The sequence below is a fragment of the Eretmochelys imbricata genome, chromosome 4 (genome assembly GCF_965152235.1).
Source record: "Eretmochelys imbricata isolate rEreImb1 chromosome 4, rEreImb1.hap1, whole genome shotgun sequence".
Taxonomy (NCBI): Eukaryota; Metazoa; Chordata; order Testudines; family Cheloniidae; genus Eretmochelys; species Eretmochelys imbricata.
Window position 1 is genome coordinate 64,507,690 of NC_135575.1, and position 14,281 is coordinate 64,521,970.

The 14,281-nt window shown below is 36.3% G+C and overlaps 1 protein-coding gene across 1 annotated transcript; it reads left to right on the top strand.

The window, feature by feature from the left end:
- Nucleotides 1-725: 725 nt before the first annotated feature.
- On the top strand, nucleotides 726-13,596 carry TDO2 (tryptophan 2,3-dioxygenase). The gene is made up of 12 exons (XM_077814474.1): nucleotides 726-760; nucleotides 1,145-1,253; nucleotides 3,597-3,687; nucleotides 4,536-4,606; nucleotides 6,412-6,539; nucleotides 8,406-8,592; nucleotides 8,893-9,000; nucleotides 10,102-10,213; nucleotides 10,547-10,604; nucleotides 11,022-11,101; nucleotides 11,811-11,901; nucleotides 13,443-13,596. Exons 1-12 carry the CDS (start codon nucleotides 726-728, stop codon nucleotides 13,594-13,596), a joined length of 1,224 nt encoding a protein of 407 aa, XP_077670600.1.
- The last annotated feature ends 685 nt before the right edge of the window (nucleotides 13,597-14,281 follow it).

A 14,281-nucleotide genomic window follows, 5' to 3' on the forward strand; every position in this document is an offset into this window, starting at 1 on the left:
GAATATAGTTCAAGAGTTAAGAAACCCTAGTATATTTAAACCACTGGGGAGTTATCTGCCCTATGAGAATTTACATGGATATTTATTAATAAAATAATTGTTTTGCTTTTAATTGGAGAGACTATGTAAGTAATCTTTTTAAAAAATATTATTTTGGAGTTAATTCCAGAAGGGGTTCAGGTCACCTTTGGGATATAGTCCATCTCTGCCCAACACAGACTTCACTCTTTTTTCATCAAAAGTGCCTTGAAATTTTGACTTTAGTGTTTAAAGATTACAATCCTGTGTCAGTAATCCATGAGATTCAATATTTAGAGCCATATTCTGCTCTTGACTTATACACAGAATTCCCATTGATTTGTTTTATTATTTGTATTAGCTTTGATCCCATACTATGTGCCTGACTGAAAATGACCAAGGTCAAAAGAACTTTAGTGAAAGCTGCTCAAAGTATGTGACATTTGACCAACATGAGCATTGCAACTCTTCTTGTTTTGGGTGACTCAACTAACAGAACAGCCAACAAAACAAATACTTACTGAGGTTTGTGTCAGGATAGCTTCTGTAATTATTACTGAATGACAGGGATGGGCAGATGGAGTAGTAGGGGATTGGCCTGTACACTAAGATCAGGTTACATAAAAGGCAGCTGCAGTAGGTTTGGTAATGTTCATAGACTATATCCCTGGGGAACATTGCTTAGCGAGTTATTGGATTCTGGAGTCATGAGTGGGTGCCCATTTTGGGGGAACAAATATCAGTGAGTATATTTCTCTATTTACTGCATAATGTCAGTTAACACGATAGATACAATGTGAATGTTAAGTGTAAAATTCAAAAGGAAGCTATTCATTAACTACCAAGGGTTAAATAATTATATAGACTACAGTGAATGAAGAGAGCTGGACTAAGAATTCTTTTGAGCATTGGCTATTGGGATATACTAGATATGAATGTACCTAGATACTATAGTGATGTGTGTGCTATAAAGGTTGAAGATAGATACATGCTGTTTATTTTGCTTATCATATATGTTTGCGAAACTGAGCCACCAAAGCAGATCAGTGCCTGAATTTTAGGCACAATTACTGCTCTGATATTTTTAGCTCTGTTATTTCCTTTTGTAATTTTCTTTTATTCCTAGATTTAATTTTAATAAACTGTCTTTGGAGGATGAGGAAGGAGAAGACAAGTCACAAGAAGGGCTGAATAAAGCCAGCAAAGGTGGACTTATCTATGGCGATTATCTACATGTAAGTGTGAGGACTGGATTATGTTACTGCCCTGATGCCTGTTACAATCTGAGATGTTGACATATGGCACTGTCCTTTCCCTCCCTTTGCCAGCGAAGGTCAACAATCAAGGCAAGTCCTTCTGATCACTGTTTCACTCCCAGCTCTAAGGATGTATCCACAGGCATCGGTATCTCTTGACATTTGAGCTAAACAAACATCTCCCACCCCAGATTCCATGACAGCTCACATACCTGTTAATGTTAATGGGACGCTTGGTTATTTTTTAACTTTTTGAGAAAACAAATTGGATTTTGTTGTTTAGATGGGAATTATTTTTAGTCCTGCAGCTAAATTGTGAATGGAGAAGGGTTGAAGTAGAGAGTTACACTGAGATGCATATAACACATCACCTTGATAAATCACAGCAAAGCAGAAGATTCATTATTTTAGCAGATGGTTACTCAGGGCAAACCTCCAGTATGCTCAGCAGGGGCTGTGCAGTTCCCATTAACCATTCTGCTTAAATTCCCTGAGCTGTAATCTGAAAAAATACATCTAAGTGTCTGTAAAATGTCTTAAATTTAGCTCATGGACCCAGTTTTTTCATCAGTTGCACTGATGTAAACTGAAATAAATTAAGTTGCTCTAGTCTTATACAGAATTTGTCCCAATAGTTATATAATTACATAATTACATTTAAAAAACAATGTCAACAGTCAGAAGTTAGAAAATTCCAGTAATAAGATTCCTGGGCAACTTTGATTCAGCACGCTTGTGTGTCTTCATACAATACGGTCTTTAATAAGATGATCACCATAGCATTTTTTCTACAGGACTTCTGCCTCACTGAAAATGAATTTCATTCAGATATTATTTATAGACTACATTAGCTATTTTCCTTTCCTATCCTTTCCTTATCATCTTTAATAAAAAGCAAATGAAAAAGCTGTTCAAATGGCTTTTTGAACTATACTGCCTGAAAGAACACATGAGTATCTAAAAGTCATTAGATGGCTAGATTTTGCCATTTTTCTTCATGTTAGAGATTAATAGATTTTAAGACCACAGGCAACCATTGTGATCAACTAATCTGGCCTCCTGCATAACTCAGGCAATTTCCCTGAATTAATTTCTGCTTCAAGTTCAAAAGTAGTGGTTGAACTAGAGCATATCTTTTAGAAAAACAGCCTATCTTGATTTTAAAACTTCCAGTGACGGAGAATCCACCACAACCCTTGGTAATTTGTTCCAATGGTTTAATTGTCCTTCCTGTTGGAAAATTGTGCCGTATTTCTCATCTGAATTTGTTGAGCTTTAACTTCCAGCCATTGGATTTTGTTATAGTTTTGTCTGCAGGACTGAAGAGCCCTCTATTATCAAATTTCTGTTCTCTGTGTAGGTATTTAGAGTGTGATCAAATCACCCCTTAACATTCTCTTTGATAAACTAAATAGACTGAGCGTCTAGACTTCTAGTATCTCTCATAATTAGGGCTCTACCAAAGTTGTGGTCCATTTTGGTCAATTTCACAGGCATAAGATTTTAAAAATCGTAAATGTCATGATTTCAGCTGTTTAAAACTGAAATTTCATGTTGTTGTAATTGTAGGGGTCCTGACCCAAAAAGGAGTGTGTGTGTGTGTGGGGGGGGGGGTCTCAAGGTTATTTTAGGGGGGATTTGCAATACTGCTACCCTTACTTCTGTGCTGCTGTTGGCAGCGATGCTGTGCCTTCAGAGCTGGGCAGCTGGAGAAGTAAGGGTGGCATGGTATGGTATTGTCACCCTTGCTTCTGCACTGCTGCTGGCAGACCACTGCTTCAAAGCTGGGTGCCTGGCTAACAGGCACTGCTCTCTGGCCACCCAGCTCTGAAGACAGTGCAGAAAGAAGGGTGGTAATACCGTGACCCCCCCCTTCAATAACCTTGTAACCCCCCTTCAATTGCCTTTTAGATTAGGACCCCCAATTTGAGAAACGCTGGTCTCCCCCATGAAATCTGTATAGTTTAGGGTGAAAGCACGTAAAAGACCAGATTTCACGGTCTATGACGTGTTTTTTATGGCCAAGAATTTGGTAGGGCCCTTCTCATAAGGTATGTTTTCCAAATAGTACTTTATTCTGCAAATAGCCCCACTGAGGGGGCAGAATCATATTTCTTTCATCTATTCCCAGTTGTAAACAACAGAAAAAATCAATGGATTTGCTCACTATTAAAATGTAGAATAAATAAAATGCAACTAAAGACCAGTATGCGGGGGGTTTGTTTTGTTTTGTTGTATTCACATAAATTCCCATCAGAAACATTTTGTCCAAAACACAACAGTGGAGCTTTGAGATTATTACAAAAATTCTTTCTTTTAAAGCTGGACAAAATATTGAATGCTCAACAGCTGCAGAGTGAAAAAAAAGGAAACAAGATCCATGATGAGCATCTTTTCATTGTGACCCATCAAGGTAAGCTGCAGGACAGAAAAAGGTAGTTGTTTGGTGCAATCACACCATTTGTTTGTTTTGGAGTACAGAAGCTGTTCTGATTTTGGACACAGTTATAAGTTCCTTCATGAATACCAGCTTTCTCTCCCATTTCTCTGCCAACACAGTATTTGTGTGTGTGTGTGTGTGTGTGTGAGAGAGAGAGAGAGAGAGAGAGAGTCCATAATCCATATTTGAAGAGTTTTAGTAGAGAATGAGAATACTCTTCAACATAATTAATTATATACATAAGAATGGAGATGGCTTAGTGACCTAAGCATCAGGTTTAGAACTCCTAGACTCCTCAGAACCATAGGTTCAATTGTGATGGAGCAGATTCAGCCGTCTGAAATAGTAAAATGAGTACTATGCTGTTTACTGTATTTGGGTCTTTTTTAGATGACATGCTAAAACTGAGGTTCCATCTTTATCTTTTTGGACATTACACATCCCAGGGTGCTTTGTGTAAGAGCACTGGTTTGTCCTGATAGCCTGGCCAGGTTTTCCCCTCTGCCCAACTGTTGTTAAATTGCTATATGCCACCCTAGAGTTCCAAAAGTGAATATACTGTGATTAGTTCTGTTAACAGTCTCAGGTGCTAAATTATTTCATGCAACAATGGTCTGAAGAAGGGAGAGATTCTTTAAACAGCAGGTACATTTGTAAATCAGTATTTCTTACACCCCAAACACACGGAAATAGAACATTAATTTTAAATGAAGGTTTAACAATAAATTCGGAAATTAACCTCCGAATCTACTTGCTTAACTTCTTTCTACATACCAGCAATGGCAATGAAATTAACACTAACAATGCCTTTCTCATTGTAGCTTATGAACTTTGGTTTAAGCAGATTCTGTGGGAACTGGACTCAGTTCGGGTGATCTTTCAGAATGGCCGTGTAAGTTATGTGCAAATATTTATCATATAAAAACCCAAGCCTCTTTCTGAAAGTTTGATTTTTACTATATCCACACGTACCCCAAAAATGAGATTTAAGGCTGAAATTCAGCTCTTTAGTGACACCACTTTGCCATTATGATAGTCCACATATTTTGATCTGTAAAATCATGCACTGTTCTGAGGACTGTATCTTCTAAAGTAACTGGCCTACACAGATCACTCTTCAGGAGCAATCACTTTGGCCATACCAGTCACAAGCTCTGGTGATGGTTATTTGTGTGGTATTTTACTGCCAAAAAAGCATGGCTAGGGGAAAAATTATATATAATATACTAGAGGTTTTCTTCCTATTTTATTTACCAGCAATTTATACACTGATGAATAATAAAAACAAGTATTTTGCATAAGTGAACCAGAAAATTCAGAGGTAAGGGACACTTTCAACATAAAAATAATAATTGTAAATGATTTTTTAAAAATATGAATTATTTAAAATGATTATTTTTATGTTGAAAGGGTCCCTTTCCTCTGAATTTTCTGGTTTGCTTATGCAAAATACGTAATGTTTTTATTATTCATCAGTGTATAAATTGCTGGTAAATAAAATAGGAAAAAAATCCTCTGGTATTTGGATGTGATTTGATGAAACTGGAGAGGAATTATCAAATCAACAGCAGATGCTTATATGATGACACCTGGGGGAAAAAAAAGGTGAATATTTTGAGCTTTTATTAACACTGCCCTGAAGCGAAATTCTTTATACACTTATGAATTGTAATGACAAACTCTTGAGTTTCTTCTGATGTGTTGTCAATCAGAGATGGCTGGCTGTATGAGATTTTAATAATAAACTGATAGTTGTAAATGAAAATCCAGCACTTGTGATGTTATAAAGATATATATGTTGTTTGGAAGTAGACCTGGTAGTAAAATGTGGAAAAAAAATGCAAAAAGTTTCATGAAAAATTAGTCATCCCCCCTTTTTTTTTTACTGAAATTTAGTATGTTGATTATTTTTTGTTGAAATCTGAAATTCAGAAAATTTTAACCATCTCTAAAATGGGATACATTTCTCCATGAAAGTAATATTTTGTTGAAAAGTAATTAAAAATGTTGAAAAATTGAAATTCAGAAACCGGTGGGAGGATTATGAAAAAGATTAAAATGTAGCATTTTCATCCCTCCATTGATATTTCTTGGTCGTGCTCATTGACTGCCTCAGAAATCTCAAGAGGAATCCTGATCCCATTGAAGGCAATGGACGTGCTGACACAGAGTTGGCTTGGGAACGGCTCTGCAGTTCCTTCCCCACTCACTTCTCCTGTTTCTTCCTTTATTTCCCCCTTCTGCTTGCTAGCAAGCATCTTCTCAGCTGTGCCACGACTTTCTTAGCCACATTAGTGCTCCTGCTTCCTCTGGTCTGCTTCTCCATTGACTCTAATAGAATTACACTGTGGATGACTTTGGCCTAGACTTTCAACTCTTTCAGTAACTTTCTGAGTTAAAAACATGGGGAAAATAATTCCTTTATAACTGACCCAGTTAGAATGAGTAAGCAGCCAGACAAAAAGCCCTCACAGTTGATCTTTTAAGCATAAGCCTAAAAAGTATGATTTTAGTTATATGCAGGAGTCTACATTTAATACAAGACTTTGCTATTGATTTTTACATGGAATACACTGAGCTACTGCAGTGATGGATGAATAACACCCTAAAAGAGATTGATGGGTAGAACACCAAGGTATAAACGGCTTATCAGCTCATCATTCTCAATCTGGTCATAAGTATTTCTTTTCTAATAAGGTGAGAGATGAGAGAAACATGCTCAAGGTTGTTGCTCGAATGCACAGAATTTCAATGATCCTTAAATTACTTGTGGAGCAATTTTCAATTCTAGAAACTATGACTGCATTGGACTTCTTTGATTTCAGGTAAATATGATTTATTTTTTATTGATTAGTATCAGTGCTTATGTAACTGTCCTCACTAGAGCTAACAGTGCGGTTTGAATCCAGGACTTTCAGAACAGAAAGCCTGAGCCTCTACCACTCAGCTGAAGAACTAAATCAATTAGGTCAGCACCATGAGTGTGTATTTGGGAGAGAAGCAGCTGTACTAGTAACCGATAAAGGTCATTAACAGTCTCTAACTTGATTGCAAGTCCAATGTATTGTGAGATTTTTAAACAGATGTTTGTCTTAATTATTGGTATGTGACTTTGCTAGCTGAGATCACCATTACAAAACTAAAATAACAGTATGTAAATAATCAAACTGTCCTGTCATTTGGTAATGCCAAGCTAAGACTTAGCAATTTCCTTACATTTCTCACAGCCACAAGTTCTCTGCAACATTTTATGTCAATTCATAAACTTGTGTGGGCGAGAGAAACCCACGCTCCACATCTAGAGCATGAGCTAGATGTTTTAACCCATTGGTTCTGGGACTTCACATATCTAAACTTCATAAGGTTTGCAGTGGTCCTGGATCACTGAAATATAATGTTTCAAAAGCCTATGGAAGCAGCACGTTGCTGCCAGCTTTTTGCCACCAACCCTCCATCTCTCTTCACTTCCCCCTTTCCCACCAGGAATTTCTCCTCTCCATCTACCAATAGAAGCAGACAGTGGGGCCTGGAAGCCTGTATACCTCTTTCTGGCTGCTAGTCTGGCTTCTGGGACCCATCTGCCTGTCTCGCTTCCAGGAAAGAACTCCTAACTCTTTCACTCCCAAGCTCCACTGTTGCTGCATGCACCCCCATTCCTAGCTTTCCTGTGGTTTCCACTTGGGTCACCTGTGGCCATGTCATCCAACTCCCAGCCCTTCCTGGATCCTTTTGGCAACCTATATATTTGTTTTGGAGTAACAGCCATGTTAGTCTGTATTTGCAAAAAGAAAAGGAGTACTGGGGGCACCTTAGAGACTAACCAATTTATTTGAGCATAAGCTTTCATGAGCTACAGCTCATTTCTAATTTGCCCTATTACCACTTCATAATACCCCACAAAATATCATTCCTGGCCCTTAAAGGTTACCAGAATCCTTTTCTCCCATTTTTAAACTTAAAAAGAAAAGGGGGAGAGAGAGAAATAAGTGGATTAACCATCTATTTTGAGAGATCTTCAATTGCAATTTTCAGAAATGTATTATTGTATAATAAGCAATTATACAACCAAATCAATGACTTTCAATTCCATTATTATAATCATCTTACCCTTTATTTTTGAACCACTAAAACTGCCAGGGAATGAGAATCATGGCTATTCTTATTAATTAGTTCTTCCAACTTGCCAACATAGTTTAATTTTACATCAGTCCCACATAACAAAAAACTAGCCTTGGTGACACCGCTACCTTATCCTTTTGTCCAGAAAAAACCCCGAACAAAAAATTGTTCAGATCTATGGAATAATTTAAACACCAATAAACATATTATAGTTTGTTTATTTTAATTTTAATGACTTAAGACACCTTTCTTAATACCTGTTTGGCTGTGTATGTTTAGAAATAAATTAATATTCATGTTAAATTTCCTCCTGAATGTGTTTTTTAAATATTGATTTCAATGTATAATTTGTTGTTATTTACTTAAAAATAAAGAAATCAGATTTTCATTGTGATACCTGGGTTGCAACAAAGGAGATGTCAATGTTGTAGTATATCAGAGACTCTTATTTGAAATGCTTTTCATGTTAGAAATGTCTATGTAGGTTTTTTTTAGTTTTGGATAGGAAAACCACAAAATACCCTTATTATTGAAATAATATGTAATTACTCTATCTTCTTCCATACCCAAAGAGATTACTTGATCCCAGCATCAGGTTTTCAGAGCCTGCAGTTCCGCCTATTAGAGAATAAGATTGGTGTTCCGCAGAGTCTGAGAGTTCCTTATAACAGAAGGCATTACCGTGATAACTTCAAGGGACATGAGAATGAACTGCTGCTTAAATCAGAGCAGGAGCCAACACTTCTGCAATTAGTGGAGGTAAGTGTTTAAGTATAGACCTGCCCTATTTTAAATTAGTATTCTTACCCTATTTATGGAAGGAGAAATTGACTGAGAGAGAAATTCCCAGTTTCTCAAAGGTATTTAGGCATTTTATTGAAATCAATGGGAGTGAGGTGCCTAAACACTTTTTGGGCTGAAGTAACTTGTTCAGGTCTACAGAGGGAGTCAATATTAGATAGGATTAGAAGTGGGGAGTTTGCCTCCCAACTCTGGGGTCATTTAAGAGTAACTCATGATCTGTATCACCTATTTGTTTTATGTTGTTTTATTTTTAAGGCATGGCTGGAAAGAACACCAGGACTAGAACCAGAAGGATTTAATTTCTGGGGAAAATTTGAAGTGAATGTGTTAAAAGGTCTAGAAAAGGAACTGGCAATAGTTCAGGTAAATTATGTATCCTTAGTCTATCAACAAGCATAAGATATGTGATAAAAGAAGATCCTGCCATTTTAGTTAACATTTTAACCCAATCCTTGTTCCTTTCCCTTGGTTCATTCAGTCTTAAACAAACGTTGTTTTTAAGGAGCAATGGAACTATGCACTTCTTTCAGGTATTTATGGGCCAGTTTATTATTTGACTTCAGAAATGTGTGCTATTTGAGTGATTTTTTGATTGCAAAAAACAGGGTTGAAATCCTGGCTCCAGTGAAGTCAATAAGAAGTCAGAATTTCACCCCAGGCACTTGAGTCTAAAGATCAAAGTGCAACTCTTCTAAGAACAAGTCCATGGGAATCCGTATGGAAGGAAATGTTTGCATACACCATTGCGAGGTGGAACTGTGCTGTTTCACATTGCTTTACTAAATGGTACACATGGGTTTGACAAGAAGGGACTTCTACATACTGATATTGAACTTATTGAACTATATATGAATATTACCATGAGAAGAATGTTTTGCTTTTAAAAACAAATCATTTAGTTGCTCAAGAGGACAAAAAATATCTAGACATGAGTGATTATGTATCTAACAAAATGCTCTCATGTGGTATTTTGAGGATTCATTTTTGGAAGTGAATTTCTTTAGGTCAAATCACATTTTTAATGAAAAAAAAAATCCTATATTCAAAATCTGGGAAACTTTGACCAGTTCTAAGATTAATATCTTTCTAATTGTTGGGTTTCTTTTTCTTTCTTCATTCAAATGAAGAAACTATAAAATCAGATGTCTCAGAACTTAAGGACAGATTTTTAAAAAAATAACTAATTATGTAATTGTGTCCCCATCTTGTGCATGCATTGATCTTGACTGGGTATGAAAACTGGCTAACTAATGTAGAGATTTAGGTACATTTGTGCATGCACTGATTGTAATTTTTTTTTGTTTTGCATAGACAATGGTACATCTGACTTGTTTGAAAATATGGTTGTTACACTAAATGTGTAAATTCATAGAAGTATGATGCTGAAAATTGCAACTGTATAATAAATAATTCAAAAACTGTAGGCCTCTTCTAAAAATAACCATTTTGTTTTATATTTTAAAGGCCAAACAAGAGTCAGAGGAAAAAGAGGACCTACTGGCTGAACTTCAAAAACAAAAAGAGATACTTATTTCATTATTTGATGAAAAACGCCATGAACATCTTCTTAGTAAAGGTAGGTTATGTTCACATCTGGAAAAAGATAGTTTAAGAACAGTAACTGGACCCTTTGTGAAAAGAAGTTTAAAAATATAAGGAAGGAAGTTGTCTTAGAAAGTTACTTGTGATTCGCTTTTTTTTTTAATCTTGAGTTTTATGATTTGGCAACTTTCGAGGTAATGGTGGCATTCAGTATACAGCTACTTTTGAAGCAACTCTGATAGCTAAACACTATAATATATACTTTTTTCCTACCATATATTTTTGTATCCTTAGTTTATACTATAGTGGACTCTGGACATTTGCAGGAAAATTAACACAAAAACTAATAAAATCTGTAATTTTGCAGGAGAAAGACGAGTCTCTTATAATGCATTGAAAGGAGCTTTAATGATCTACTTCTACAGGTACAGTAAGGCGATATTGCTGCAAGATTTAGTGGGAATTCTGACAGAAGGAAGAAGTCAAGGGTAGATGATGTATTATGCACCACAAATTGTGTATGTACACAATTTGCGATCCACTTATTATTGTAATTAATTGTTGAAAAGCTATTCTAAATCATATACTGTACTTTAGCAGGGTCCTTAAATACTCCTAAGGACAAATTGCTATAAACATGGAACAAAATGCAACTCCTATTTTAGGAGGGTGAAAGCACCTATTAGAATACTGATTTTTGTATTGGTAGAAGAAATTGAGGGGGAAAAATTACCAAAGTCAATGCTATGCACACTTGAAGTGGTACTTTGACAAACATGACATAAGAAAATATCAATAAGGTAATAAGAACTATCTTTATGTCTTGTCTTTCATTTTTCAAGAGAGGAGCCTCGCTTTCAGGTTCCCTTTCAGCTTCTTACTTCTCTCATGGATATTGATGTACTCATGACCAAATGGAGATGTAAGTTTCCCCTTCTATTTTGTGGTAGTATCTCTTCTAGGTACAAGACTGTTTTTCCCTTTATTACTATAGTTGTAACTAAGGTGTGTTCAATTAGAATTCAAAAGACCTCTTTCTCCTTCTTATTCGAAGGACAATTGCTTTTGCTTTGATCTGGAGGGTAGGTGTGACACCTCCTTAGCTGTTGATGCATGTATATGGAACAGCCATTGCCTTCCTTTTGAAACTAAACCTATCCCCTCCATGTTGTGCCTAAAATTGGGGCAACGTCTTTTTATCTAAGGGAACTACTGTATATTTCCCAGTTTCTCCCCACAACTCATGACTCTTCTTTACCCCTTCTTTGCACTGTCTTACCCCCATCTACAAAACAGGGTGAAATATGTTGCAATCTATGGGATGATAGTCAACAGTACTCCTTTGTCAGTATGCAATATGCTGAAGAGTGACGAGTTTCCCTGGTGACCTAGTGAGTCACCCTCTCTGATCTTTATCTCTGATGTCCCAGGAAAATGGTCATAAGCATTCCCCTGAACCTGAGTACCTCACATATAACTATGATACAATACAACTTGCTATATGGCCAGCTTTAACTGGCATTTCAATGGTCAACATCATTGTAACCAAACCCTTGTTTGTATCCTAAAGCAGCAACTTAATATAAAAAGTAAGTTAGAAATGCCAAATTCTATTTATTTCTGTTGCTAAGACAACCATGTCTGCATGGTGCACAGAATGATTGGCAGCAAAGCTGGCACTGGAGGATCATCAGGCTATCAGTATTTGCGCTCAACAGTGAGGTAAGCATGAAGAAAAATTATTTAAACTTATTATTATTCATTACCACTCCATAATCTGCATACAGTACATTACTTAATATGAATAATACTTTTCATTCAGTCATATCCAGGTAAAAAGTAATTTAGTATTCATGAAAGGTTCCAGAAAAAAGAGCATAGGCCCAAAATTACTGAAAATAAGCAATTAGTATTACATAACCAGTGTCTACTGACACTTTGAACACTGGCGTCTTTATATAAATAGCTGGGTTTAAATAGCAGGAAGATAGCGACCTTTTATCTTAAAAAAGTTAAACTATTCTTTGAATTTAGGGACCGAACACTTGAATGTATGCTGGTAAAAGCTATTAGCTTTACTGTTTATAGCTTTTCAGTTCCTTTGTGTTTTGTCAGTCAACTTGTGAGAGAGAATTTTTTTCCAAGTGACAGGAGGGGATAGTCCATAAGTCAGTGTAGTTATGAAGATTGATTTATTAAAATAATTGAGAGCAGGGGGCGGGGAGTGTCTAATTAATCAGTTACAGTGATCGTCCTTCAGAATTGTTGGTCTTCCCTGCTGTACAAGGAACAGATGATCATGGATGTTGGCTCCATGTCTCACTGACCAATTCCCCAGCGCAGCACTTCAGATGGAAAAATAGCTTCCTGCCTGTTGCATCCATCATCACGGCAACTAAAGTGGGCTGGAAGCTTCAGCCTCAACTAGGTCTTTCTCATTCCTGAATATGCACAGTTTCAGTCATTTAATATTTTCTTATATTCAGTCAGTTAGGCCACCTTAAAGCTTATATTTGTACCTATACCTTGACAGTTGAGTTTTGTGCCTGGAGAGCAAAATGCAAAAAACACTTTGGATTGTTTGAAGCACACATGGAAACATCTCTTCATCTAGCTGGAATCTTTTAGTTTTGTTTTGGGTAGAAGGTATTACGCAACTAGTGGTTTCAAACACTCTCTGGCTTTTGGCAACTGCTCTAATATTGATTTAGCCCACTCCCCTGACATGATGTTTGAGATAAGATTTGTCTGTAATTTTCATCAAACAGTCAAAGTAGAAATGCACCAGGTTTGGGGTTTTAGTACAAATGTAACTTGGGGTAGGGTTACAAAAGGGTCTCAGGCTTTTCGGTGAATCTAAATTTCAAGCCTAAATCAGCTAATGACTGTGAGTAGAAACCATGAAAAAACATGGTTTTGACGTGATGGCAGTTTTGGTTGAGTTTCACTTTGTGGCTCATTTAAGAATGAAAAATCATGGAGATTGAAACCACATGAACCCAAATCAATCTTGTGTCATTCAGCTCTAGCCTGAATTGCCACACTTGGTGGAAAGAATCTGAAATCATTACTAGTAGATGTTTTCCATTAGAAGATCATGGGGGTTAGCTTGTGTAGTATATCATTCAAACACATTGGGAGTTCCCAGGGCCCTTTGTAATGTAATCTGTTAGATCTGAACCAAGATTAGGCTTTGTAGAGGCCAATTATGGCCTCTCCAGGCTACCATATTAAAGTTAATGCATCTGATTTTCTTTTTTCAGTGACAGGTACAAGGTGTTCGTAGATTTGTTCAACCTCTCAACATATTTGGTGCCAAGACACTGGATACCAAAGATGAACCCAACTATTCATAAATTCCTTTACACAGCAGAATATTGTGACAGCTCCTACTTTAGTAGTGATGATTCAGATTAAAGAACCTGCCATGGTGATCCATTTTAAAGAACTTTGAACGGTCATATGAACCGGTTCTGACCTTTTGTGAGGTCCCTTAAATTTATTAAATGTTACAAAGCATGTATATATATTTATGCAAGCCAGGCTGTAAGATTTAAAACATGTGATGAAATTCTGGACACATAAATAGTATGATTTAGAGATGATACTAACTACTAAATATTCATATTGAAGTATTTTTAGAACATTACAGAAATAAGAAGGCACAGTTTGCTGAAGGAAACAGTATATAGAGATATTAATGACACTTAGCAATACTGGATCAGTTGAAATTCTGTTGTTAATGCTAGGGATTCATTTTGCTCAGTATCTTTAAAGAAATATTTCTTTCAGAGTAGCAGCCGTGTTAGTCTGTATCCGCAAAAAGAAAGGAGTCCTTGTGGCACCTTAGAGACTAACAAATTTATTTGAGCATAAGCTTTCGTGAGTGAGCTGTAGCTCACTTTGTTTTTTTAGAAATATTTGTTACCAAAAATCACAGAGGATTTCTAAAATTTCTTTTAAATAATCCAATTTACTTTTCTCTATTTATGCTTATTTTTGCATTTCTGGCAGCTTGGACAATGAAAGTGGACTAATCAGTTTTACTTTTGTTTAGTTCATTTCTCATCAATTTTCAGGTTTTCATGCACTAAAAAATGCT